Source organism: Trematomus bernacchii, unplaced genomic scaffold (genome assembly GCF_902827165.1).
Source record: "Trematomus bernacchii unplaced genomic scaffold, fTreBer1.1, whole genome shotgun sequence".
NCBI lineage: Eukaryota > Metazoa > Chordata > Actinopteri > Perciformes > Nototheniidae > Trematomus > Trematomus bernacchii.
The window spans coordinates 237,066-264,815 of NW_022987601.1; the positions used below are offsets into that span (position 1 = coordinate 237,066).

At 40.6% G+C, this 27,750-nt stretch overlaps 1 protein-coding gene across 4 annotated transcripts; it reads left to right on the forward strand.

Moving 5' to 3' along the window:
* Positions 1 to 27,690, forward strand: LOC117482559. Of its 4 annotated transcripts, none has more exons than XM_034130693.1 (15): positions 1 to 164; positions 9,040 to 10,712; positions 10,824 to 10,885; positions 18,478 to 18,554; positions 18,638 to 18,669; positions 18,744 to 18,857; positions 19,539 to 19,664; positions 19,892 to 20,008; positions 20,733 to 20,857; positions 20,952 to 21,458; positions 21,669 to 21,853; positions 23,097 to 23,166; positions 23,239 to 23,372; positions 23,661 to 23,743; positions 24,064 to 27,690. In XM_034130693.1, exons 2-15 carry the CDS (start codon positions 9,054 to 9,056, stop codon positions 25,360 to 25,362), a joined length of 4,590 nt encoding a protein of 1,529 aa, XP_033986584.1. In that variant the 5' UTR covers positions 1 to 164; positions 9,040 to 9,053; the 3' UTR covers positions 25,363 to 27,690. The 4 variants fall into 4 exon arrangements, with proteins under 4 accessions (XP_033986584.1, XP_033986585.1, XP_033986582.1 ...); XM_034130694.1 differs by having other exon boundaries at positions 20,952 to 21,416; positions 21,633 to 21,853; XM_034130691.1 differs by having other exon boundaries at positions 20,952 to 21,853.
* Positions 27,691 to 27,750: the final 60 nt, after the last annotated feature.

The following is a 27,750-nucleotide window of genomic DNA, read 5'->3' on the forward strand; positions in this document are numbered from 1 at the left end:
AGAGCCTCAATTAGATTCTCTCGGCAAACAGCTATTATCTCCACTTCAGGCGGGTTATCGTCTCTAAAACTACATTATTCTCCTCTAAACTTTTGACTTGTGACTTCGTTTCTTCACGAACACACTGCGGACATATCTCTCCAGATCCCCGGGTTTATTTCCAGGTTAGAATAAGCTTTATTTCTGTCCGTCGTTAGCTGCATGCTAACTGTTTTGATGCTAAAGCTGTCATGGTTACATCTGTATTAAAACTACACATAAGATGAGATATCCTCTATTCATCCTTGATTATAGACTACAACAAACCACGTGTTTCACAACTCTTTAATCTCTATATTTCAGGTGTTTAAAAGGTATATTCACGTCCTTTGTGTGTCTTACTTTCGTGTTTCCAGGTATTTTCCCTCAAACTGTTTCTGCAGCTCTTAACATTACATTTAATAAACAATAAGGCATTACATTGTGTTAAATATGATTCTATTTAAGCAATAGCTCACGACAGGCTTCGCGTCGGGCCGAATCACGCCCCTTAGCTGTGATATAATGAGCATATATCACGGTCTGATGTGAGCTATTGCTTTTATAAAACGGTTACCAAGTGTGGCAATATGGAAAAAAAATACACACTCTAATTTAAATAGTTTTTATTAGTAAATAATGATGTTCAAAATAAAAATAGTCCCTCCGTTGCCTTCTGCACGAAACAGTGCGAGGTGGTTGCTAGGCAACAAAACTAACAGCTAGCGGACATATTAGACAGAGAGCGTTGATCCATTATTTGGCTATTTATTTACATTAATGTGTATGTTGCCGTTTATTGTGCAGCCACTGAAAACCTGTCCAGCATCAGTAGCATGGCTTACGTGGTTACTTGTATAGGCTGAGGTTGTTCTAGGCTGTTGCTTGGCGTGGCGAGAATATTGCTCCACTTTCTCCGGTCCCCGAGATTCGGCTTCCAGTAGCTCTGGAGAGAGCTTTCGCACCTGTGGCCACTAACGGTCATCATTTCTCTGCTTTGTTTCAAGACCCGCATCCAGTGGCGGCTCCAGAGTAGTTTTGTTGGGTAATCTATGGTAGGGCTAACCCATACAGTGGTGGGGCTCAAGTCAGTATTTGCAATGTAGTTACATACACACTATATCGCCCCATTGACAGTGAAACGCCACGCGTGAGGTTTAGATTATTTCCCTGTCTCAATTCAAATGGAACTGTATGAAATAAAACGGCACATTTGTCTTGTAGTAAATAAAAAGGGCGACCTGGAGCCAATCCTGCAATTTCCCCACAGTTGAACAAGTTGACATGCTGAAAACCCGACCCCTGCAGGGGGGTCTGGGGGATTCTTCCCCTGGAGATTTTTTGAAATACTAACATAAAATACACATTCTGGTACTCTCTTGCTTATATATCGGACTATTGTGACTCGCTCTGCGGTTAAAACAGACGGTGCATGAATGCGGTTTTGCGGTAAGTGAAATTCGAGTACTTTATTTATGTGTTTATGATTTTAATCAGCTACGTAATGAATGTGTTAGCGTGTAAGCGAGTGGTAGCTACATCGGTGCTAACGATGCTATTCGTAGCCTCCAAGTTAAAACCATAGACCGTATATATAAAGGTTAAAACGAAATAGACAAGTGTTAAGCGTTAAGTGGGATAATACTGTAGAACAAACGGCTTCTGTTTGAGGTTGATAAAATAAGGTCATCCTTGTAACTTAGAGAGATATTTTATTATGTAGGTAGGAACTTTATGCATCGCTAAGGTTCATTTAAATTGGCTATGCTCGAGTATGTAGACAAGCTAACGTCGAAGTAGTGTATGTGAAATCAACCTCACAATAAGATGTGTGTATATTACAATTATTAATGTCATATTTCAAGATGATTACTTCGATATTACAATATGGTTGGTTGAGCTAGAGTTCATTATTGAGCTTACACGTTAACGTCACAGTCATCTGAAGAACGAACCCAAACCTTGTTGTTTTTATTAATTGCATTACCAAATTGGTATCAAATAAATAGTAAGCATTGGTAACACAACTTCCAAAGTTACAGTAAAATAAAAAGGACCCTGACTCGGAAAATACACAATCCAACATGTTCAACAGAAGAGAATAAGTTATATTGTTTGTACACATGGTACTTTACATATATATCTGTTTGTTTAAAGTGTCCAGGTGATGCAGACAGGCTGGACCAGAGAGTGAGAGACAGAACTGGACTCCTCACAGCAGTGAACTTCAGCACAGGTACAAAGACTCTTTTTTCATACTGTACAAAGAATCAAGAAAGATATTGGTTTAAATAAATGAAGTATTGACTTTAATACACTGATATACATTCCATTAAACAATACTAGATCACCTACACATCAGTGAAGTTGAGGGTTTTTTCCATGCAAAATGTTACATTTAGATGTTAACAAGCAATATGACTTGTCAGCTTTCTAATTTAATGTATTGAAAGCAAAGCTATTTAACACATAGTGAGAACTGCTACTATTTATCTCTCAATATTGTCTGTAAAAAACGTGGTAAAAGTGATTCTTTCAGTGAGACAACGGAGCAAGCTTCTACAGTTGCACTACGTTTTGATAACAGTTCAATATTATTTTGATAATAAAATATATTTCAATGTTGATGAATTTAATACTGTTCATTCATAATCTGATTGTCTTTGTAGCTCAACATATAAAATAATTATATCTACAGCCCCTAAACACACAAACACACCGCTTTCATAAATAACACAATAATAATGTTTTATGTTTCCTGTAATTTTTGTTAGGAAAGGACATGCCTGAAAGACACGACTCAACATTTTCTCCTTCTCTGAGGGTCAAGAAAAACATCCAAGAGGAAAATTAAAAGCTGATGTTATGAGATTTTAAGATCAGTACAGGACATTCACTAAGAAACTACTTTTATTGTGAAAACACAGTCAGCTGATCGAATGCACCTATTTCCACATCTACACTCCATCAGCTGATTATTTCTATTTGCCTCACTTTATGAGCTTCACAACATGTACCTTGTACCGCAGAGTTTGCAACGTCACAAATAAATGGGGCCAATCTTCAGTCGGATGTGAATGTTTAATCTAACATTTTCAGTAAGAATAATGGACAAAAGGAGTGCAAATACAAATACAATTTATTGAAATGTGAACCAAAAGTTAATCAAACATGTTTTAAATAAAAAAGCACATATGGACAGAAGGTGTAAACCTATTAAATGTATAAGTAAACACATTTAGTCAAATAAAGTGACAGACAAGGCCTGTGCAGTTGGTATCAGCTATGCCCAGCATAGGCTCCTCCATCAGGCCTGGTCCTCCTCGCAGAGGAAAGACCCTCAGTCCTCTCCGGCCAAACCAACAGACAGGACGTCCATCACACGGAGGTTTCTCTCTGAAGTCTCTGCAGCTCTCTGGACACCACGCTCTCTCAATTCGTCCACACTCTACACTGAATATGAGAGGGGAAAAATGAAAATAATAAATGCTTTAGACAATAAGAAATATAAAGTTGACTGTTGAGTTGCTCAGCTTTTTTAGATTGTCAATACTATTACTGTATAACTAATATCTCAGGTTAAGAGGCACATTCAAATAAAGATTGGTCTTTAAATACATTTTGTCTTTTGAATTGTTTGTCTAAAGTCAAGGATCTAGAACTGGTACTTGTAGTTTTAATGATACAGTCTGGTTATAATGCTGTTTGGAGGAGGCCTCACAGGTAAGAGCACTAACTAGCTACCATCACATTAGCTTAGCTTAACTTAAATGTATTAAACGTATAATTAAGTGATGGCAAAATATAAACAACTAATGTCATGCAAACATATATTATATTGATTATATTTGCTTGATTCCAGTGTTGCATTTAGCACATTGCATACAAACGTTAAGGGATTTTAAGATTCTGAAGTATTATGCTAAAAACTCAATAACTTAGATTATTATTTATAGTTTTACTGAATAGTTTCATGTCCGCTTACCTTAGAAACGTAAAATGTGACTGCAGTGTGCAGATGGGGAGCATGTTAGCTTAGCTTCTTAGCTTGAGCTAGCTCTGTTACTTCCAGCTCGGAGGCAGCAGGTCCCGCCTCGGCTCCGCCTCTTTGCCCTTATTTGGAGCAGGCGGGAGTTAGACTGACGTCACTGTCGAGCCATTAGTGGCCGACTCCGCCTACTAAGGGCTTCTCGGCAACTCTGCAGAATCCTATGGGTGACGTCACGGACCCTACGTCCATTTATATATACAGTCTATGGTTTACACACACAGGTGTTTGTAAACATTCATTCACTACTACTTACACACACACTCTCTCTCTCACACACAGAAACACACACACACACACACACACACACACACACACACACACACACACTCCCACTCACACTCTTCATACTACTTACATCTGATATTTAACTCCTTCAGCCTAATTTCAGCTGCAGAAACCATTCAAATATCAAACTATTCAGCCTTTTCAGCACATGATGGGAAACTTTCAACTTTTTCAAAATATGTTATACTTTTTAAAACATTCAGCTTTTTAAAGTCTTTTTTTAACATGGAAGTCATTGCAATGCATTTGAGCTGTAACAATTTGATTCAAATCATTTCACTTTTCTGCATTTCTCCGCTAAGTTCAGCAACACACTGAATTGGTCTCTGTAGCTAAAAGCAGCTACCATTCAGCTAATAAAATATTCAGCTTTTTCTGTATTTTCATCTAAATTCAGCCCCAAATGTTCACAGTTTACAGCATTCGCACGCATTTTCTGCAGGAAATGCATTTTCTAGTTATGGCTGTAGCCTACCCCAGCCATACCCTGGAGCCGCCACTGCCCTCATCAGAAAGCTTTTGAATGGTGGTACTTTTCCAGTTGGTCTACCCAGGGCCGGCTCTAGACCATTTGCAGCCCTAGGCGAGATTTTAGCTGGCGCCATATATTGATATAAAAATAGTATATAAAGTGCATTAAAAGTGTGTGTATGTGTGAGAATGGTTACATTACATTTTAATAATCAAATAAGTATGTGAACATAACCAATCACCTACCATGGCCAATAACAAATACATGTAACTTATTTTATTTTTGTTGTTCTTTCATATCTTATTTTACCAGTTAACATTTATTTATTTATGCAATTGTTTTTATCTCTCCAGTTTTAAACGATATGTCTGGTTTACTGTCCTATAGCAGGGATGCAAACTTGTCACCTTTCGGCGAAATTCGCCGTTTTGAATCCAAAATAGGTCGTTTGTGTGATTCATGTAGATCTGCAATAAAAATAGCTGTTATGTGCCATCATGACACACATGGTGTTCTTTTTGTATATATTATAATGAAGCGCGAGCTGTGTGCTCGAGTCTTCCTGCCTGTCGGCTCTGCTCATGGATGTATAATAAGGCTCTGCTGCTCCGCGATGAGGGTCTAGCTTCAGCAGCTACATTACCTACGTGCGTTCGTTAATATTAACTGTGCGGTCCGGAGTCACTGTGGCACAGACTGGACCGCTGGTGAACAGCTGTTAGAACGGGCCGTTCAGGTGTTCAGAGCAGAGCTCCCTGTCGGAGCGGCAGAGCGTGATGTGCACTGAAAAGTTTTTTTGTCGCAATATTATTTAAGGAATCGTTGAGCTAGCTAACTAGCATACAATGTCACTATCTGCTAACGTTAGCTTTAGCCTTAGTTTTCTAATAGTTTTTTTCATAGGCTATAAACGGAGGTGGTATAAGTATAGATCTTGTACTAGAGTAAAAGTAGAAGCACTCAGATCTTGTACTTGATTAAAAGTAGAAGTACTCAGATCTTGTACTTGAGTAAAAGTAGAAGTTACAGTAAAAGTCATGCATTCAAAATGTTCCTCAAGTAAAAGTAGAAAAGTATTATCATCAAAATATAGTGAAAGTAGCGACAGTAAAAGTAGTCATTGTGCAGATTGGTCCATTTCAGAATAATATATATGATATGTTTTATAATGATTGATCATTAAAGTGTTCTCAAAGCTGGTAAAGGTGCAGCTAGTTTGAATGACTTTGTATACTGCAGGGTAGCTTGAGAATTTACTCCAGGTGGAACTAAAGTCTGATTTAACACTTGATTATATTTCACATCATTCATCCACATCTGTAAAGTAACTAAAGGTATTAAATACATGTAGTGGAGTAGAAGTACACCATTTACCTCTGAACTGTAGTGGAGTAGAAGAACAAAGTAGCAAAACATTGAAATACTTAAATAAAGTACAAGTATCTCAAAATTGTACCCAAGTATAGTACTTGAGTTTATGAACTTAGTTACTTTACACCACTGGCTATAAAGATAGAAAGACTAAGCCTTGCACAGAGGCATGAAAATACATTTTCAAAATGCTCAACAGTGCTGCCAAAATTATAAACTGACTGCTACACAATTAAAATAAATGCTTTTATACATTTCTATTAGATGTGACTCTTTAGCGTTTCTGTTATTATTAACACTGTTGCTTTAGTTGTTCTGACTGCTAAAATCCTCTGTTATTCCTATGTTCCTGTTATGGGGTCGGGGGGGGGGCGGGGGCTCGGATCCTTGTCACCTTTTTCATACCTGATGAGTTTGCATCCCTGCCTATAGTATACATTGGAATGATTTCAAACCTGTTTTTATTTATCCCAATAATTATAAAGGAGTGCCTTGGAAATATTTGTTTACATAAATTGTGGTCAAAACGTTTGAGACCCACTGAGATAATTTAGACAAAAGTGAACTATCTGAACACTGAGAGTCCTTTACCTGACTGAGCTGTAGTTATCAGCCTCTCAGTCTGACTGGAGAGGACTCTCCCTCCACCTCTCAGAGAGTCCTTCACCTCACTGAGCTGTAGTTATCAGCCTCTCAGTCTGACTGGAGAGGACTCTCCCTCCACCTCTCAGAGAGTCCTTCACCTCACTGAGCTGTAGTTATCAGCCTCTCAGTCTGACTGCAGAGGACTCTCCCTCCACCTCTCAGAGAGTCCTTCACCTCACTGAGCTGTAGTTATCAGCCTCTCAGTCTGACTGGAGAGGACTCTCCCTCCACCTCTCAGAGAGTCCTTCACCTCACTGAGCTGTAGTTATCAGCCTCTCAGTCTGTCAGGAGAGGACTCTCCCTCCACCTCTCAGAGCGTCCTTCACCTCACTGAGCTGTAGTTATCAGCCTCTCAGTCTGACTGGAGAGGACTCTCCCTCCACCTCTCAGAGAGTCCTTCACCTCACTGAGCTGTAGTTATCAGCCTCTCAGTCTGACTGGAGAGGACTCTCCCTCCACCTCTCAGAGAGTCCTTCACCTCACTGAGCTGTAGTTATCAGCCTCTCAGTCTGACAGGAGAGGACTCTCCCTCCACATTATTGTAGACATCTTCTTCTTATATCCGTTAGCGCAGCTAGCACCAGGTGCTAATAACAACAGCGCCGGTACCGGTGCACCCTCTCTCTCTCCCTCACTCACTCTCTCGCTCCCACGCTCAGTCGCCCTTTGGCTGTGAGCTGCGGGCGCCAGATAAGCCAACATCCCCCATTTTCATCACTTACAGCGCCCATCGTACAGGGCAAATGAAAAGTGTAACCGGGGTGAAAAGGGTGTTGCATTTACTTAATTATGAATATTGTTACATCAAGGCCGAAAATTAGGATGAGCACCAACGGTCAAATAAAAAGTGTTTCCCTCCCAGAGCTACCAGCGCAGCGCCTCCCCAGATCTGGCGCCCTAGGCGAACATCTATAACGCCAGTGCTACGGGCCGGCCCTGCTTGTAGGTGAAGTGTAGGTACTTTTCCAGTTGGTCTACCTGCTCTTCACGTAGCTCTGCATGTCGTCGTTTAGGTGCTTTCTGGAGATAGGCACTCCTCAATCCACTCCTCCATAGTAAGGCCACCCCGGAGGTCCAAGTTAACCTTAACTGTTTCCATGCTTTGTAAGTTTGTTTCGTAACAGACAAAATGTAAATATATTTATAAAACGGACAAGTCAAATCAAGCAATCTGATTGGTCGATAGCGTTTTTGCGGACCTTTTTGATTACAGATTTGAAAACATCGTTGCTTGCTTTAAAAGTAGCACAATTCATGATGTCAAACGGGGAAGTATCTAGATATCCCTGCCATAATGCCAAAGGAACTGCACACTGAATATGTTTTGCCGTTTGATGTCTATGTCTGGACCGTAGCGCCCCTCCAAGACAATGGTAGGGGTCGGGGAAACAAATTTATATTTTGTCAGTATGAAGAAAAACAAATATAATTTAGTCCAAATAGCAAAGCTGGAAATGTAGAAGTCATTACCCACCACATGTTCATACACCCCTTTATTGTGTTTACGTACTGGTCGTGGTGAGACCTAATACAAGTCATAACTCCACCCCGATGTACCTGGATCATTCTAGTTTCTCTCCATAAACCTGCCTCACTGTAGAGACACACCATGGCATCAGCTTGGTACCAAAGGATGACCCTGACACTATATTGATTTAGAAGGGACATCATCATCATCAATAAATACATCTGTAAATGCTCCAGAGTTAGTCAAGAGGTAGTTTTAATCTGTAGTCCCGGGACAGGCTGGTAGTCACCCTAAAAACAAAATAGAATCAGGAAGAACAACAACACAGAGATCAGAGAGCAAGAAGATAACTGACAGATTATCCTCACTCAGGTTTTCATTGGGATTTAAATGAACTTTTATGTGACTTGTTCTCTGGTTGTTTCTGGGATTCGGTCCCATTGTTGATCAGCGTAAACAGAACTTTTAGACCGACTGAAATACGTTTTCCTGAGCGGAATAATCTCCTCTTGCTGCACCTGTTGTTTACCTGTATGGTGATAAACTCTCTGAGAGGAGGTGAGGTGAGGCCGTGGAGGATCTGTTACAGATGATGATTCTCTACACGTTCTATTTTTGAAGTATTGACAGTGATGAGAATACACTCTATGTGGTCTTGAAAAGCCTCCAGTACCTCTTTCTGTGGGTCAGATTTCACATCTCTGTCTTCCCGACACCTTCTTTCCTCAGTTCCTCGTCCCATCATGTCTCAGAACTACCCGTACAGACCTCCGCCCGCCGACTCCAATCTCAGACCCGTTCCTGGACCGTACGGATCTTCAGATCGACGCTACGCCTCCTCTTCCACCACCCTGTCTTCTTCAGACTTTTACAGGCCGCCTCCAGAGTCCATCCTGCCTCCTCCCTCGTCCTCCAGAGGTTCCTCCTGGTCTCAGGACGGGGCTCTGAGCATCCTGAACAGCTTTGGACTGGAACCAGCAGAACTCGCTCTTCTTGCTGAACTTCCAGAAGACATCCTGACCGTCGAATCCCTTCCTCAAGTCCTCAAGCAGATCAAGGGAAAGAGGGGCACCGTGAGACCTTTGAATACTCCTTCCTCCTCTTCCTCTTCTTCTTATCCCCCCAGATCCTCCACCACCAGCAACTGGGATCCTCCCCGCAACCAGTACCCACAGAGCCACTTAACACCCGGTAATCTTTTACCAGAGCTGGATAGCTGGGGGCATCCCATCACCTTCAACTCACCATCGTCATCCTCGTCCTCCAGCTACCAGGTGGACTTCAAACCAGGAGCTTCTGGGAAGACGGGCAGAAACATGAGTCCATTTCCCCCTAAAGACTACAACCATGGACACTCTGAGTTCGGCAAGAAGGCCGATGGTCCAGTTGTCTCTCAAGACTACAACTACAGACCAGGACCTTCTGATTTTGGTAAGATGGGCAAGGATGCTGGTCCAGTTTCCTCTCTAGACTACGATTCCAGACCTTCTGATTTTGGTAAGACAGGCAGAAACGCCAGTCCATTTTCCCCTAAAGACTACAACCATGGACCCTCTGAGTTCGGCAAGAAAGTAGCTGGTCCATCTGTCTCTCAAGACTACAACTACAGACCAGGACCTTCTGATTTTGGTAAGATGGGTAGAGATGCAGGTCCAGTTTCTTCTGTAGACTACGATTCCAGACCTTCTGATTTCGGCATGATAGTTGCTGGTCCAGTTGTCTCTCAAGACTACAACTACGATTCCAGACCTTCTGATTTTGGCAACACGGGCAGAGATGCCAGTCTATTTCCCCCTAAAGACTACAACTACAGAACCTCTGATTATGTTCAGTCGAGTAGAGACGCCGCTCCACTTTCCTCTCTAGACTACAAACACGAATCGGGACCTTCTGATTACGGTAAGACGGGCCGATACGCCAGTCCAGTTTCTTCTTTAGACTACAACCACGGATCGGCACCGGCTGATTTTGGTAAGAAAGGCAGCGTCGCCGGTCCAGTTTCCCCTAAAGACTACAACCATGGACCCTCTGAGTTCGGCAAGAAAGCCGGTGGTCCACTTGTCTCTCAAGACTACATCTACATACCAGGACCTTCTGATTTTGGTAAGAAAGGCAGCGTCTCTGGTCCAGTTTCCTCGCAGGTCCGACCCTCTTTCGGCTCTGCAGGACGGGACAAGAAACCCCGTCCTTCCTGTTTCTCTCAGCCGGTTCAGCATTACGGTTCAGTTCCTCCTCCTCCTCCTGAAGAGCCGCTTCTGAAACCTGGTTCTGGTCGCGATGGAGGATCTGAGGTTTCTTCCAGGATGCCGTCGAAGGAGAAAGCTCTGGATTTCCACGGGAAGTCTCCACCATCGTTCCCCTACTCTTCCTCTCTGTGCGACATCACTGTCATGTCAGAGAAGGTAAGTAACACCTGCACCTGGATACCTGAGTCTGATGGGGGGGGGGGGGGTGTGAGGTAGAAACCAGTGAGACCAGCTGCAGTTATGGTTCTTCTTCTTCTTGTGTTCCAGGTGTGGATCAAACATATCAACGGGCCTCACCATGCAGACGGACAGCTCAGCCTCCTGCAGCAGTAAGCTCCTCTCTGTTATATAATGAATAAAGAACACCTCCTGACCATAGCCTCTATATATAAATGGACGTAGGGTCCGTGACGTCACCCATAGGATTCTGCAGAGTTGCCGAGAAGCCCTTAGTAGGCGGAGTCGGCCACTAACGGCTCGACAGTGACGTCAGAGTTCCACTCCAGCCTGCTCCAAATAAGGGCAAAGAGGCGGAGCCGAGGCGGGACCTGCTGCCACCGGGCTGGAAGTTCCAGAGCTAGCTGAAGCTACCAAGCTAAGCTAACATGCTCCCCATCTGCACACTGCCGTCACATTTTACGTTTCTAAGGTAAGCGGACATGAAACTATTCAGCAAAACTATAAATAATAATCTAAGTTATTGAGTTTTTAGCATAATACTTCAGAATCTTAAAATCCCTTAACGTTTGTATGCAATGTGCTAAATGCAACACTGGAATCAAGCAAATATTAATATGTTTGCATGACATTAGTTATTTATATTTTGCCATCACTTAATTATACGTTTAATACATTTAAGTCAAGCTAAGGTACATGTGATGGTAGCTAGTTAGTGCTCTTACCTGTGAGGCCTCCTCCAAACAGCATTATAACCGGACTGTATCATTAAAACTACAAGTACCAGTTCTAGATCCTTGACTTTAGACAAACAATTCAAAAGACAAAATGTATTTAAAGACCAATCTTTATTTGAATGTGCCTCTTAACCTGAGATATTAGTTATTAGGGGTGTTGAAAATAATCGTTTCTACGATGCATTGCGATGCGGACGTGGACGATTCGGTCTCGATGCAGTGACGGAAGATAACCGATTATAGTGTAGTAACGTTGCTTCCTGATTTTCCGGCCGCGGCTTTACTATAATGTTTTTTTTTCTGTCACTTTAATATCAAATCGGTCGGTGACGCAGAGATCAGGGAACAGACGTGACAGCGGCACAGCGGCACCAAACACGGAGCAGTCTGCTTTATCCACCAACACAAGAACACCAGTCCAGAACCAACAGCAGAAGGACCCGCTCTGAATCACTCCGTGTCGCTGCGGCTCAGAGACACAAGGATTTATGTTTTTCAAAAATAATCGCGTTACAATCATGTCAGGTTTTTGGTGGATTTAATTAAGTCTTGGATTGCAGAATATGAATGTCCTCTAGCAATTTTCAGACGATATTATTATATACGTGTGTAAAGTTTGTGAAGGCAGGAGGAAAAAAGCTTCCGCGATCACCGTCTCCTCTCCGTTCCTCCAAACCCCGCCCCCTCCCTGAAAATAATGAGTGACAGGCTGATAGTGACCCGATAGAAACTTTATTATTCACTTAATCACTGATTGAGATATAATGAAGCTAACTTAATCTCATACATTATGTAACAGTAAGACAGAGAATGTAAGTGTGCACCCACATGCAGTATGCTGTTGTAAATACTCCTGTTGTCTGCTGTGTTCAGACTCAAGTCCTGTGTGTGATGCCACATTCAGGACATTCAGTGTCCTTTCTTTAACAGAAGACCGTTGCTAGAAGCTGCAGCTAGACTGCAGAAGCATTAGTTTTTTGTTTTTGAGGATGGAACAACTTCACACACAGATATAGGGAGGCTAGACCTATACAATTAATTTATTTTGGTTTATAAATTAATGTCAAGACATTTATGTTATTGATTTCTGAAGCACTTTCTAAATAATAAAAAGAGAGTTCATATGTATTTACTGCATGTATGCATTGATGAAAAATAAGCCATGTGCAGTAATATAGAAAATTGAGGATGCAACGCATTGGTATGAATCGTGATGCATCGTGATGCATCGGGATATCGAATTGAATCGAATCGTTGACAGGATAATCGTAATCGAATCGTGAGACCAGTGAAGATGCACAGCCCTATTAGTTATACAGTAATACTATTGACAATCTAAAAAAACTGAGCAACTCAACGGTTCACTTTTATATTTCTTATTGTCTAAAGCATTTATTATTTTCATTTTTCCCCTCTCATATTCAGTGTGGAGTGTGGACGGATTGAGACAGCGTGGTGTCCAGAGAGCTGCAGAGACTTCAGGGAGAAACCTCCGTGTGATGGACGTCCTGTCTGTTGGTTTGGAGAGGACTGAGGGCCTTTCCTCAGCGAGGAGGATCAGGCCTGATGGAGGAGCCCATGCATAGCTGATACCAACTGATCAGGCCTAGTCTGTCACTTTATTTGACTAAATATGTTTACTTATACATTTAATAGGTTTACACCTTCTGTCCATATGTGCTTTTTATTTAAAACATGTTTGATTAACTTTTGGTTCACATTTCAATAAATTGTATTTGTATTTGCACTCCTTTTGTCCATTATTCTTACTGAAAATGTTAGATTACACATTTACATCCGACTGAAGATTGGCCCCATTTATTTGTGACGTTGCAAACTCTGCGGGTTATAGAAATAATCAGCTGATGGAGTGTAGATGTGGAAATAGGTGCATTCGATCAGCTGACTGTGTTTTCACAGTACTGGTCTTAACATCTCATAACATCAGCTTTTAATGTTCCTCTTGGATGTTTTTCTTGACCCTCGGAGAAGGAGGAGATGCTGAGTCGTGTCTTTCAGGCATGTCCTTTCCTAACAAAAATGACAGGAAACATAAAACATATTATTGCAGAACAAGTGTGTTATTTATGAAAGATGTGTGTTTGTGTTTTTAGGGGCTGTAGATATAATTATTTTGTAATGGTAATGTTTTTTTTTATTTCAACAGTGAGCTACAAAGACAATCAGATTATGAATGAACAGTATGAAATTCATCAACATTGAAATGTATTTTATTATCAAAATAATATTGAACTGTTATTAAAACATAGTGCAACTGTAGAAGCTTGCTCTGTTCTCTCACTGAAAGAATCACTTTTACCACGTTTTTTACAGACAATATTGAGAGATAAATAGCAGTTGTCACTATGCGTTAAATATCTTTGCCTTCAATACATAAAATTAGAAAGCTGACAAAGTAATATTGCTTGTTAACATCTAAAGTAACCCTTTGCATGGAAAAACCCTCAACTTCACTGATGTGTAGGTGATCTAGTATTTAGTATTGTTCAATGGAATGTATATCAGTGTATTAAAGTCAATACTTCATTTATTTAAACCAATATCTTTCTTGATTCTTTGTACAGTATGAAAAAAGAGTCTTTATACCTGTGCTGAAGTTCACTGCTGTGAGGAGTCCAGTTCTGTCTCTCACTCTCTGGTCCAGCCTGTCTGCATCACCTGGACACTTTAAACAAACAGATATATATGTAAAGTACCATGTGTACAAACAATATAACTTATTCTCTTCTGTTGAACATGTTGGATTGTGTATTGGCCGAGTCAGGGTCCTTTTTATTTAACTAACTTTGGAAGTTGTGTTACCAATGCTTACTGTTTATTTGATACCAATTTGGTAATGCAATTAATAAAAACAACAAGGTTTGGGTTCGTTCTTCAGATGACTGTGACGTTAATGTGTAAGCTCAATAATGAACTCCAGCTCAACCAACCATATTGTAATATCTAAGTAATCATCTTGAAATATGACATTAATAATTGTAATATACACACATCTTATTGTGAGGTTGATTTCACATACACTACTTCGACGTTAGCTTGTCTACATACTTGAGCATAGCCAATTTAAATGAACCTTAGCGATGCATAAAGTTCCTACCTACATAATAAAATATCTCTCTAAGTTACAAGGATGACCTTATTTTATCAACCTCAAACAGAAGCCTTTTGTTCTACAGTATTATCCCACTTAACGCTTAACACTTGTCTATTTCGTTTTAACCTTTATATATACAGTCTATGGTTTTAAGTTAACTTGGAGGCTACGATTAGCATCGTTAGCACAGATATAGCTACCACTCGCTTACACGCTAACCCAAGCCATAACATTCATTACGTAGCTGATTGAAATCATAAACACATAAATAAAGTACTCGAATTTCACTTACCACAAAACGGCATTCATGCACCGTCTGTTTTAACCGCAGAGCGAGTCACAATAGTCCGATATATAAGCATGAAGAACAAACAAACACGGCCGGGGTCAAGTTGTGTTCCCTGGATGAACTGAGCAGGCAGAGTCCCTGTAGCTTCACGGAGCAGCTAGCAGAGAGACAAGAAGCTAACAGCAGCAGTCACTTGACAGAGCTGTCACTCAAAGTGACCACGCCCTAATTTATGCAAAAACTTTAAGACCTAATATAAATGAAAGGGTCATGTTAGAAAACAATTCACTCACGGATTCATAATCATGAAGGTGGAATCTAACTATATCTATAATAATATTTATTGCATCCAGGGCGAGAAACTTGTTTTTTTCTGCTGTAAAATTGGGCATTTTAACATGGGGTCTATGGAAATTGCTCCTTTCTGCAGTCATCGCCTATCGGCCAATATATGAACTGCAGTTTGTGGCACTTCCGTATTGGCGTCCCGGCTCTTCCCCAGAGTTTGCTGCTTGCTCCTGACCTACCTACCAAACTAACTCATTAACTATATAGCTAACTCATTACCTACCTAACTAATTAATTAACTACCTAACTAACTCATTAACTACCTAACTAATTTGTTAACTACCTTAGAAACTCATTAACTATCTAACTAACTAATTAACTATCTAACTAACTCATTACCTAACTAATTAATTAACTACCTAACTAACTCATTAGCTATCTAATTAATTCATTAACTATCTAGCTAACTCATTACCTGCCTAACTAATTAATTAACTACCTAACTAACTCATTACCTACCTAACTAATGCATTAACTATCTAGCTAACTCATTACCTACCTAACTAATTAATTAACTACCTAACTAACTCATTAACTACCTAACTAACTCATTAACTACCTAACTAATTGATTAACTACCTTGCTAACTCATTAACTATCTAACTAACTCATTACCTATCTAATTCATTACCTAACTAATTCATTAACTACCTAACTAATTCATTAACTACCTAACTAACTCATTACCTACCTAACTAACTCATTAACTACCTAACTAATTCATTAACTACCTAACTAATTAATTAACTACCTAACTAATTCATTACCTACCTAATTAATTCATTAACTATCTAGCTAACTCTGTAACTACCTAACTAACTCATTACCTACCTAACTAACTCATTAACTACCTAACTAACTCATTACCTACCTATCTAATTCATTAACTACCTAACTAATTCATTAACTACCTAACTAACTCATTACCTACCCAACTAACTCATTAACTACCTAACTAACTCATTAACTACCTAACTAACTCATTACCTACCTAATTAATTCATTAACTATCTAACTAATTCAATAACTATCTAGCTAATTAATTATCTAACTAACTCATTACCTACCTAACTAATGTATTAACCAACTAACTAACTCATTACCTACCTAACTAATGTATTAACCAACTAACTAACTCATTACCTATCTAACTAACTAATTACCTACCTAATTAATTCATTAACTATCTAACTAATTCATTAACTATCTAGCTAACTCTGTAACTATCTAACTAACTCATTAACTAACTAATTCATTTACTACCTAACTAATTAATTAACTACCTAACTAACTCATTACCTACCTAATTAATTCATTAACTATCTAACTAATTCAATACCTATCTAGCTAATTAATTAACTATCTAGCTAACTAATTACCTACCTAACTAATTAATTAACTACCTAACTAACTCATTACCTACCTAATTAATTCATTAACTATCTAACTAATTCATTAACTATCTAGCTAACTCTGTAACTATCTAACTAACTCATTATTTACCTAACTAACTCATTAACCAACTAACTAACTCATTACCTATCTAACTAACTCATTAACTATCTAATTCATTAACTACCTAACTAACTCATTAATTATCTAACTAACTCATTAATTAGGGAGGCGTGTGGTGCAGTGGGTTGTCCGTTGGTGTTCGGATCAGTGGGTCACAGGTTCAAACCCCACTGCATGTCGTTGTGTCCCTGAGACACTTCACCCCAAATTGCTCCTGTGGTGATTGCCCACAATATTGAGTATGTAAGTCGCTTTGGATAAAAGCGTCTAACAAGTGACATGTAATGTAATTTAATGTAATACCTAACTAATTAATTAATTAACTACCTAACTAACTCATTAACTATCTAATTAACTCATTACCTACCTAACTAACTCATTAACTACCTAACTAAATCATTAACTAACTACCTAACTAACTCATTACCTACCTAACTAATTCATTAACTGTGGGGATTGTCCACAGTACAAATGTCTAACAAATGACATGTAATGTAATGTAATTAACTAACTAATTAAATAACTATCTAGCTCAGTGGTTCTCAACTGGTGGGTCGCGACCCATAAGTGGGTCGTGGACCCGTTTTGTGTGGGTCGTGGATGTGTGAGTGAAGAAAAGGCCTGATGTTCTAACGCTGTGCATGCAGTAGGCGTTGGACTGGAAGTACCGTAGACCATAAACGCTTTTGAAAACGTCTGTCACGTAGTGATCATCTTCTCAATAAAACATCTTTGCTGATGTTTTTTCGAGTCTTCTGGCCAATCAGAATCAAGAGGGTTGCCGGAAGTCCTCACGGAGAACAACTTTGCGGTAGAACTACTCTTTAGCCATGGGTACAACTTCAGATAACTTCAGATATAAATAAACACGTAATGAAATATAACACCCGGTTTGAAGATTGACAGGTCACAGAACAATGGGGGCTATCTACCCTTACTCACAAAGTAATTCACACAGACTATCTCCTCTTTGCTCTTCTCTCTGAGTGGAGCAGCAAGCTGTCAGAACAAAGTGAAAAACAAACAATGGCATCACATATTATTAATATGTCGGGTAGTAATAGATTTATTTATTTTCTTCTCAGAGTGTACCAGAATGAGAAGGTTATATGTTAGTATTTCTAAAATCTCCTGGGGGAGAATCCCCCCAGACCCCCTGCTGGCTTTGGGTTTTCAGCATGTGTGCCTTTTTATGTTATACATACTGATGCACAAAGTCTGCTTCAGTCTGACCTTATTGAACTAACTGACTGACTGACTAACTAACTAACTACCTACCCAACTAACTCATTACCTACCTAACTCACTCATTAAGTAAATAACTAACTGACTGACTCACTAACTAAATTACTAACTAAATAGCTAACTAACAAACTAACTACATGTCTGAGGTATGTAATGTAAAGCGCTTTGAGCATTTGGAAAAGCGTAAAAATAAATGTAATTAATTATTATTATTATTATTATTATTACTATTACTATTATTATTATTATTATTATTATTATTATTATTATTATTATTATTATGTAAGTCGCTTTGGGTAAAAATATCTAACAAGTGACATGTCATTGAACTAACTCACTAACTAACTTACTATATATATATATATATATATATGTGTGTGTGTATATATATGTTTATTGTGTATTTATACAGCCCTCTGACTACTTCCTCCTCATTAAACAGCCTCTAGTTTATAAAGAGCTTTGGATCATCTTAAATCTATTTTGTCATTTCAGTGCCGACAGCCAATCAGAGAAGAAGAACGACGAGGCGAAACCCGCCCGGCAACAGGCAGCCAATCAGAAGTCCTCCAGTAAAAACAGCCTTTTGTCTCCTATCAGTATTCACTGTACTACCTTCTTTACTGTCCTAAGGTCTTCTCTCTGTGTTCGACAGACTCCCAGCCGAAGAACGCCCTCCAGAAGAAGGTAAAGCCTGACTCAGAGAGCATCACAGCTCCTCTGCGGACTGAAGTACTTTAATATGTTGTGTTTCCTGACAGGTGTCGGAGAAATGTAAAGTGGTGTGTGTGAAGTTTCCGGCTCAGTCTGTGGACGAGGCATACCTGAAGAAACTCACCGAACCATTCGGGAAGATCGTCATGTTCCCGTCTCTGGTGAGTGCATCAGTATAATACTGGTATGATACAGAATAATACAGGTATATAATACAGTATATTAAATGATATAATACAGTATGATACAGAAGAATACAGAATAATACAGTATAATATTAATATTATACAGTATAATACGTAATTTGCACAATTAGCACAAGTATAGTTAATTAGGATATGCAGACAATAGCTAAACAATGGCTTGGCAGATTTGGGCAATTTCTGAGGTTTTTGAGGAATCAATTTCTGAATTTTTTAGGATCATAAATGGGAGTTTTGAGACCCCTAAAACTTTTAAATGGACCCAGAATTAATCATAATCAGTACACAGAGAGGACAGATCTGTCCACTTTCTGGTTAAAAATGTCCTTCATGATCCTGGAAATGTCAGAAATAGATCCTCAGTAACTTCCAATACCACTCCAGAACTGTCCAAATCAAGTCATTGTTTAACTATTGTCCCCATAGACCATAATGCCATTAGCTTTAATTAACTCAACGTATGTTAATTGTTCCAATGTCCCAACATCTGCAGGTTAGCATCCAGCATTCTCTATGACCTGGAGACCCTACTAAACATTTATATCATTAAACTTTGGGGTCTCAAGATGTCAATAGATCTCTCTGAGCTGCAGACAGACCATAATGTTGTTTTTAAAATGTTATTGTTTTGTGAATCAGGCGTTTGTGGAGCTGGGCTCGGCGGACCAGGCAAGGGATTTGGTGAAATATCACGAAAACTTTCCTCTGACTGTGAACGGAGCGGCGATCGAGTTCAAACTGTCCAACACCTTCAGCTTCCTGCAGGTACATTCATCCAATCAGACGCTGAGAGATTCATCCAATCAGACGCTGAGCGATTCATCCAATCAGACGCTGAGAGATTCATCCAATCAGACGCTGAGATATATATATATATATACAGGGGTTTAAGGTCTAGAGACGTCCGGTAGTTTATCTTCACCTGAAACACCTCCAGATTAAATGATGAATTCAATATTAATCAATAACCCATTCCCCCCCCCCCCCCTCAGAGCTCACGGGTGGTGAGTTTCTGCCCGGCCCCGTCGGGCGATGACAGCCAATCAGATCTTCTGACCATCGTGAAGCGTTTCGGGGAGCCAATCCTCACCCTGTTCCTGCCCTCCAAGGTGAGAACCATTCAAAGTGCTGATTGGTCAACCGCTTAGAGATGTCCCGCCCCTTTAGCCTATCACGTACAATGTGTTGGAGCGCCAGCCAATAGGAGTGTTCCGTAGTGATGTCACGATATTATGGAACCTTGGGATTTTTAATTTGGCAGACCGTTTACATGCATAGTATTTATATTAACATAAACACTTAAAGTAGGAATGTGCAAAAAGAAGGTAAAATACAATTGTATTCATAAACATAAGAAGTAAAGTGTCCAATACATTTTTTATTTTTTATTATTTATATTAACATAAACAGTTACCGTTGTTCTGGAACCATGGGATTTTGGCCTCTGCAGACCATTTACATGCACTAACACCTACAGAACACACCACAGGAGAGGAATAGGTTATTTTAATGTAAATAAATCACATTTCCTTTCTTTTAAAAAGGTATAATTATCCACTTCTAGCTACATTTCCTTAGAGATGTCCCGCCCCTTACCCTATCACGTACAATGTGTTGGAGCGCTAGCCAATAGGAGTGCGAGTGTTACATAGTGATGTCACTATGTTCTGGTAAAAGTATCCACTTCTAGCTACATTTCCTTAGAGATGTCCCGCCCCCTTAGCCTTATCACCTACAATGTGTTCAGCGTCTTTTTGTTGTTCTTGAACCCATATGATTTTTAATATTGTAGTTCTCCATGTTTTCACTGTAACTTGACCTTTTGTTTCCCAGGCGTACGTAGAGATGAAGGACACTCCTGAGGCTCAGAAGCTGGTGGACTTCTACTCCTCCAGAGCTCTGAAGATCAACAACAACTCCATCACCGTGTCCTTTTCCGGAGAGTTCAAGACCCTCTCGTGAGTACCAGGGTCCGGGTCGATTAACGGGTCATTGATAGGACATGAATGGGTCATTAACGAGATCTGTTCTGATTCTCTTTTCCTCCTTCAGGGGAGTCGCAGCAGCAAAGAGCTACGAAGAAACGATTTCCACCAAGAGGACGAGGAGTACGAGTCGAGAGGAAGAAGGCAAGAGGAAGAGGAGGAGCAGCAAAGAGAGGTCCAGGTCCACAGATAAAAACACTAAAGAGGACAGAACCAAGTCCAGGTCCAGAGAGAAATCTAAAGATAAAGACAAGAAGAAGTTCAGGTCCAGAGAGAAATCCAGCATGAGCAAGTCAACCAGAACCAGGTCTAGATCCAGAGAGAGGTCGATCAAAGAGGAAAACACCAGGTCCAGATCCAGGTCCAGAGACAAGACGACCAGAACTAGATCTAGATCCAGAGAGAGGGCGATCAAAGAGGAAAACACCAGGTCCAGATCCAGAGAAGAGTCCACAAGAGAGAGAAGGTCTGGCTCTAAGTCTAGGTCCAAACATACATCCAGCAGAGACAAGACGACCAGAACAAGGTCTAGATCCAGAGAGAGGGCGATCAAAGAGGAAAACACCAGGTCCAGATCCAGAGAGAGGTCGATCAAAGAGGAAAACACCAGGTCAAGATCCAGGTCCAGAGACAAGACGACCAGAACTAGATCTAGATCCAGAGAGAAGTCGACGAAAGACGAAAACACCAGGTCCAAATCCAGGTCCAAATCCAGGTCCAGAGACAAGACGACCAGAACAAGGTCTAGATCCAGAGAGAGGGCGATCAAAGAGGAAAACACCAGGTCCAGATCCAGAGAAGAGTCCACAAGAGAGAGAAGGTCCGGCTCTAAGTCCAGTCCCAGAGAGAAATCCAGCAGCGGATCCTCCGAGAAGAACCAGACCGAGACAAAGTCTGAGGAACCGGAAGAACCGGAGAAAACTGAGAAAACTGAGAAAACTGAGAAACTGGAGAAAACGGAGACGACCGGTAAGAAACAAAGTTCTGATGATCTGTCGTCGCCGAAATAATTGAGAAAACTGAATTATTAGCATTTTAAGAGCAGCTTATGAAGCTGATTTAATGATAACATCAAAGCAGAATATTGAGCGTAAACAACGTAAAAATGTATCATATTTAGACGTTCTGGTGATGAAGATATTTCATATGTTACGTCTATTAAGTAAAACAATTATTAAAGTTATGAGATATTTCGTAAAATAACTAGATAACCTTTAGTTATAAAGGTTATGTTCAGATATCGTACGATACGTTGATTTCGTAAAATAAAACACGTACAACAATAAGTAGGTAGATGACATGTATAAAGGTATAATGGTCATGTCCAGACATTTTACAATAAATAAATAACGTAAATATCGTACGATAAGTCGATTACGTAAAGAACCTAGGCTAAGTCGATAACATAAATCACGTAAATGACGTTCGATAAGCCGATAACGTAAATATTCTAGGATAAGTAAAAAACATAAATATCGTACAATGAGTTTATAGCGTAACTATTTTACCACAAGTGGATAATGTAAAGAACCTAATTATTGTACGCTAAGTTGATAACGTAAATTACGTACGATAAGTCAAAAACGTAAATATCGTACAATAAGTTGATAAGATAAATATCGTATGATAAGTTGATAGCGTAAATATTGTATGATAAGTTAATAACGTAAATATCGTACGATAAGTCGATAACATAAATCACGTAAATGACGTTCGATAAGCCGATAACGTAAATATTGTAGGATAAGTAAAAAACATAAATATCGTACAATGAGTTTATAGCGTAACTATTTTACCACAAGTGGATAATGTAAAGAACCTAATTATTGTACGCTAAGTTGATAACGTAAATTACGTACGATAAGTCAAAAACGTAAATATCGTACAATAAGTTGATAAGATAAATATCGTATGATAAGTTGATAGCGTAAATAGCGTACGATAAGTCATAACGTAAATATTGTATGATACGTTAATAACGTAAATATCGTACGATAAGTCGATAATGAGAATATGGTGCCTCAATGTGAAACGGCCTAATTCACAAAAGTACGTAATTTCCTTTCTTAGATACGGATCTGGTTTGCAGCAGATTTGATGACACTTTCAGGTGTTACTGTTATTACTCTTCAGGAAATACTGACGTTATTTTGTGCTACATCAAAACTAATCCCTCTTCCTCCTCTTCCTCCTCTTCCTCCTCTCTCCTCAGACTCTGATCCCGTCACAGACATGAAACCTGCAGCTGAGGAAGAGGAGGAGGAGGAGGAAGAGGAAGAGGAGTGAGTCTCATTCTATATTTAAATCACCTGCTGCTTTTATCAGAGTGTTAAAGTCTATCTGTTGTCCTGCAGGTCGTCTGCAGAGGAGAGCGACCTCGAGGGGATGGAGATGATCGGAGAGGATGGAGAGAGTCTGGAGGAAGACGAGGAGGAGGAGGAGGAGGAAGAGCACCGTCCTGCTGAGAGAACAGACTCACCTGGAGAAGGTAGGAACAAAAATGGCGCTAAGAGAAAACACAATATCATCCTCTAATTAAAAAAATATATATATATATCCTGGCTCTGTTGTGATTGGTCAACCACTTGGAGATGTCCCGCCCCTTTAACCTATCAAGTGCAATGTGTTGGAGCGCTAGCCAATAGGAGCGCGAGTGTCACATAGTGATGTTTTCCCAGAACTTTAGCCTCTGCAGACCGTTTACATGCACTAACAGCTACAGAACTACAGGAGAGGAGCAGGGACTCTTTAAAATGTGTTCTCTTTTCTGTTTCAGGTCAAAAGGAGGAGGTGAAGGATGGAGAGGAGGTGCCTATAAAAGAGGAAGAGGAGGTGCCTATAAGGCAGCAGGAGGAAGAGGTAAAGACTTAAACACTTATTTTATTATATAACATACTTAAAAAGGACACTACAATTTAGGCGGTAACAGTCGTAATAATCCGGTAACAAGTTGTAATGTTTGGACAAAAAAAAGATTCAAATATTTCAAAATCGAAAACATTTGAAAACGGAAAAGAAAATGTAATATTTCAATAAAAAAGTCGAAAAATTACAGAAAAGTAAAAAATCTTGAGAACTTTTTCAGGAAAATATCTTGCAATGTCAAAACAAGAATATTTAAAGGAAACATTTTTTAAATATCTGCATTATAAAACTCCTACCTGTTGTACACACTACAGGTAAATATGGTAACATCTATAACTAAGTGGATAACAGAAGTGGGCCACCGTGATGGAGGGACTGAACATAGGATCGGACCAGATACAATGGAACCAGCAAAAGAGGGTATTCCAATGCGAGTTCAGCCCCCGCAGCCCAGAGGGAATAGAAAAAAGCGGAGAGAGCTCCTTCAGCTTCGATACACAAAACATGACAGATCCGACCACGGTGCCAATATCGTTCTATCACCCAGAAATGGATCCCCGCCTCTCCTTAGTCAGGTCATCACACTGGCTCAATCACCAAGCCAGAGACCAACTGATGAACGAAAAAAGGGCAGAGGCGCAAAGATCTTCTTATATCCACAAAAAGAAACGAGAAAACACCAGGGGAGGATCAAGAGCCCTCGCCAGGGTGAGCCGCCTAGTAAACGAATCCAAGTTAAATTGGAGCACACCGTTCCTCAAAGAAGAGGTGACCCTGGAACCAAGGCCCTACTACCTGAGACCATTCAAGAAGCCGCGGCTCAACAACTAGAACATGTTGAGCAACCTCCCCATGAAGATGAAGAAAAGGTGAAAAAACCACTCACCTTCAAAATCACAGACAAGACAAAAAATAAATGTGACCCAGCGGACGCAAGACGATGCGCGTCATGGGCAGGAGAGTATGTTGCAGGAGAACCCGTAGGAATATCACACAATGTCCCACCAGGGTGGGTGATAGCCACATGGGGAGGCGACTACTTCATCTGTCCGAAAGAAAGGTGTCCGTCTTACGGGAAATGGCTGGACAATGAAGAACCTCCCGTGCATATACAAGATGCCTTGAAACCTCTGATGACAATAGTTTCAGAGGAAAATGATTTCCAAAGCCAGCATAACCTGTTCGTTCTCCCAGAAAATGAGGATTGTGATGACTGGCACCCGATTGTTGATGATCAAACCAAAGGAAGAGCAGTGCTGTACACCCATAGTCCCATCGGAGGATACAGAAAGTGCTGCATCAGGTACTTTTCCAATCCTAACAACTGGGACACTCTCGCGGGATTCCGCTATGGGGAAAGAGGTTTCCACCATTTAACTTATATCTGGAAATATGATGAAAACTGGCACCGAGCTCTGCTTGATCGCTCAGCAATGGTGTGGCAGAATAAAGGTGATAAAGAATTCAACACAAAGGGGGGAATCAAAAGCCTCCAAGTGACATGTTTCAAAACCAACTCCAACAGCTCATATTTTGCAATCACCGACGATGGATGTGGAAACATGTATATGCTAACAGATACAGGACGAAATGGATGCTATGGAGAAGTCTGAGACAAACCGGGAAGTGCATGGGCCGGATGGAATGAAGATTTCATAGATGGTCATGATGGAAGAAGCTACAAAGGACACCCGGGAGACAGAAGTGTACCGGGAGGACGGATACCAAGACCAAGGATGAAGAAAAAACACAGTTCCAAAGGAGGATGTTGAAGAAAGATAGAAAATGGAACAATGTATTTTATTATATAAAAAGCTTAAATATGTTAAAAACGGTGTTAAAACTCTGTATGCCATAGTCATGTATCGTATAGTTTAATGCAATTGCAACAGGATGTATAACAAGGAAATGCTGATATGGGTTCTTTTCAAGGCCGATGGAGCAACGTATGCTCTGTCCTCGGGGAGAGTGAACTCTATAACCCAAAGCAACAAACAGTGAAATTCCTTAATGTCACAGAATCTTTTAACTTCTGTCAACATGTGTCTGGCCCAACGCATAACAAAGGTAACACATTGGATCTCGATTTCACAAGTGGTCTAAATATCAGCAATGTTTGTATTGAAGAGCTATCTGTTTCCGACCATAAAGCCGTACTATTTGTCATGTCGTTGGATAACGCTTATGTTCAGGGGAAGCGAGTAAAAACCTCGCGTATTTTAAATAGCGCTGCGGTTGAGAAATTTGTAACAGCTTTTGACAACAATGTTTTGGTGTCGCATGTTGATGACGTTGATTGTCTCGTCAACGCTTTCAATACACACTGCTCCGCCATTTTAGATGACGTCGCTCCCATGGTGACACGCAGCTCTCTAGCTGTAAACACATCCCCCTGGTTAACAGAGGACACCCGTATGCTGAAACGGCTTTGTCGCAAAGTTGAGCGGCTGTGGAAAACCACCAATCTCCAGGTACACCGTCTCCATCTGAAGGACCTTTACTGTGATTACAACAATTTGGTCAAAAATGCCCGGGCTACCTATTTTTCTAACCTCATCTCCTCTAGTAAGCACAACCCCAGAGTACTATTTAAAACCATAAATACGTTTGTAAACCCGTCCACCCCCTCAGTTCCTATTTATTCAAACGACGACTGCGACCGTTTTCTCACCTTTTTTATAAACAAGGTAGCTGATGTGAGGTCGAGCATCACCCCCTCCCACTCCCCCCTCCCTATCTGTCCAGTGAGGCAGGCCACGCTGAGTAATTTCTCCTGCATCACCATAGCCGACCTGACCGCTGTAGTGAGCGCTATGAAATCCTCCTCAAGCCCTCTGGATGCTTTAACGTCCATGCTAACAGAAGTTTTTTCATGTGTCGCTCCACCCCTGCTCCACATTATAAACCTCTCCATTGCCTCTGGCTCCTTCTCAAAAAACCCAATCTAGATCCCTCCCTCCCGAATAATTACAGGCCCATCTCAAAGCTCCCATTTGTGTCAAAAGGTTTAGAAAAAGTTGTTGCTAATCAACTCAATACATTTCTGAATGACAATAACATCCTTGACAAATTCCAATCAGGTTTCAGAAAACACCACTCCACAGAATCAGCTCTCCTCAGGGTCTCCAATGACATCATGATGGCATCGGATGCAGGCGATTGCGTGGTTCTGGTGTTGTTGGACCTGAGTGCAGCGTTTGACACAGTGGACCACGCCATCATGCTAGATAGACTCAGGGAGTGGGTAGGCATCTCAGGGTCTGCCCTCCAGTGGTTTGCCTCGTACCTCAGTGGGAGAAGTTTCTCCGTGGCGGTGGGCCCGTTCTCATCACACAGCACTCCCCTATCCTGCGGCCTGCCCCAGGGTTCTGTTTTAGCCCCCCTTCTTTCTGCCCTGTACATGCTCCCATTGGGCTGCTTAATTAGCCCATTTGAGGGTGTCTCGTATCACTGCTACGCAGATGATATCCAGATATACTTCTCTTTCAGACCCGTCAAAATGGAAAATGTAAACACCCTCATCACATGTCTGTCTGCCATTGAGGAGTGGATGTCAAGCAACTTCCTACAGCTCAATGCATCAAAAACGGAAGTCTTGATCTTAGCGGCTGATAACATCGCCTCTAAGGTAGCAAGCCACCTGGGTTCTTTCAGTGGTAACGTTAGGGCAAACATCAAAAACCTTGGTGTAACTTTCGATCAGTCTATGCTACTAGACAAACACATCAAACTCCTGACCCGTACCTGTTTTTTCCATCTCAGGAACATTGCCAAACTCAGGGGCTTTCTATCCAACGCAGAACTGGAGATGGCTATCCATGCCTTTATTTCATCCCGGCTTGATTACTGTAATGCTCTGTTCTCCTGCCTCAATCAAACATCAATAAACCGGTTACAACAGGTCCAACATGCTGCAGCCAGATTGCTCACTCGCTCCAAAACAACATGCCACATCACTCTGATCCTTTCTGCCCTGTCCTGGCTCCCTGTCCTGGCTCCCT

Coding starts and splice junctions, on each gene's coding strand:
- LOC117482559 (XM_034130691.1), top strand. CDS start 9,054: ATGTCTCAGAACTACCCGTACAGACCTCCGCCCGCCGACTCCAATCTC. Junction 18,858..19,538: donor TCGTCATGTTCCCGTCTCTG/GTGAGTGCATCA, acceptor TTTGTGAATCAG/GCGTTTGTGGAGCTGGGCTC. Junction 20,009..20,732: donor CCCTGTTCCTGCCCTCCAAG/GTGAGAACCATT, acceptor TTTGTTTCCCAG/GCGTACGTAGAGATGAAGGA.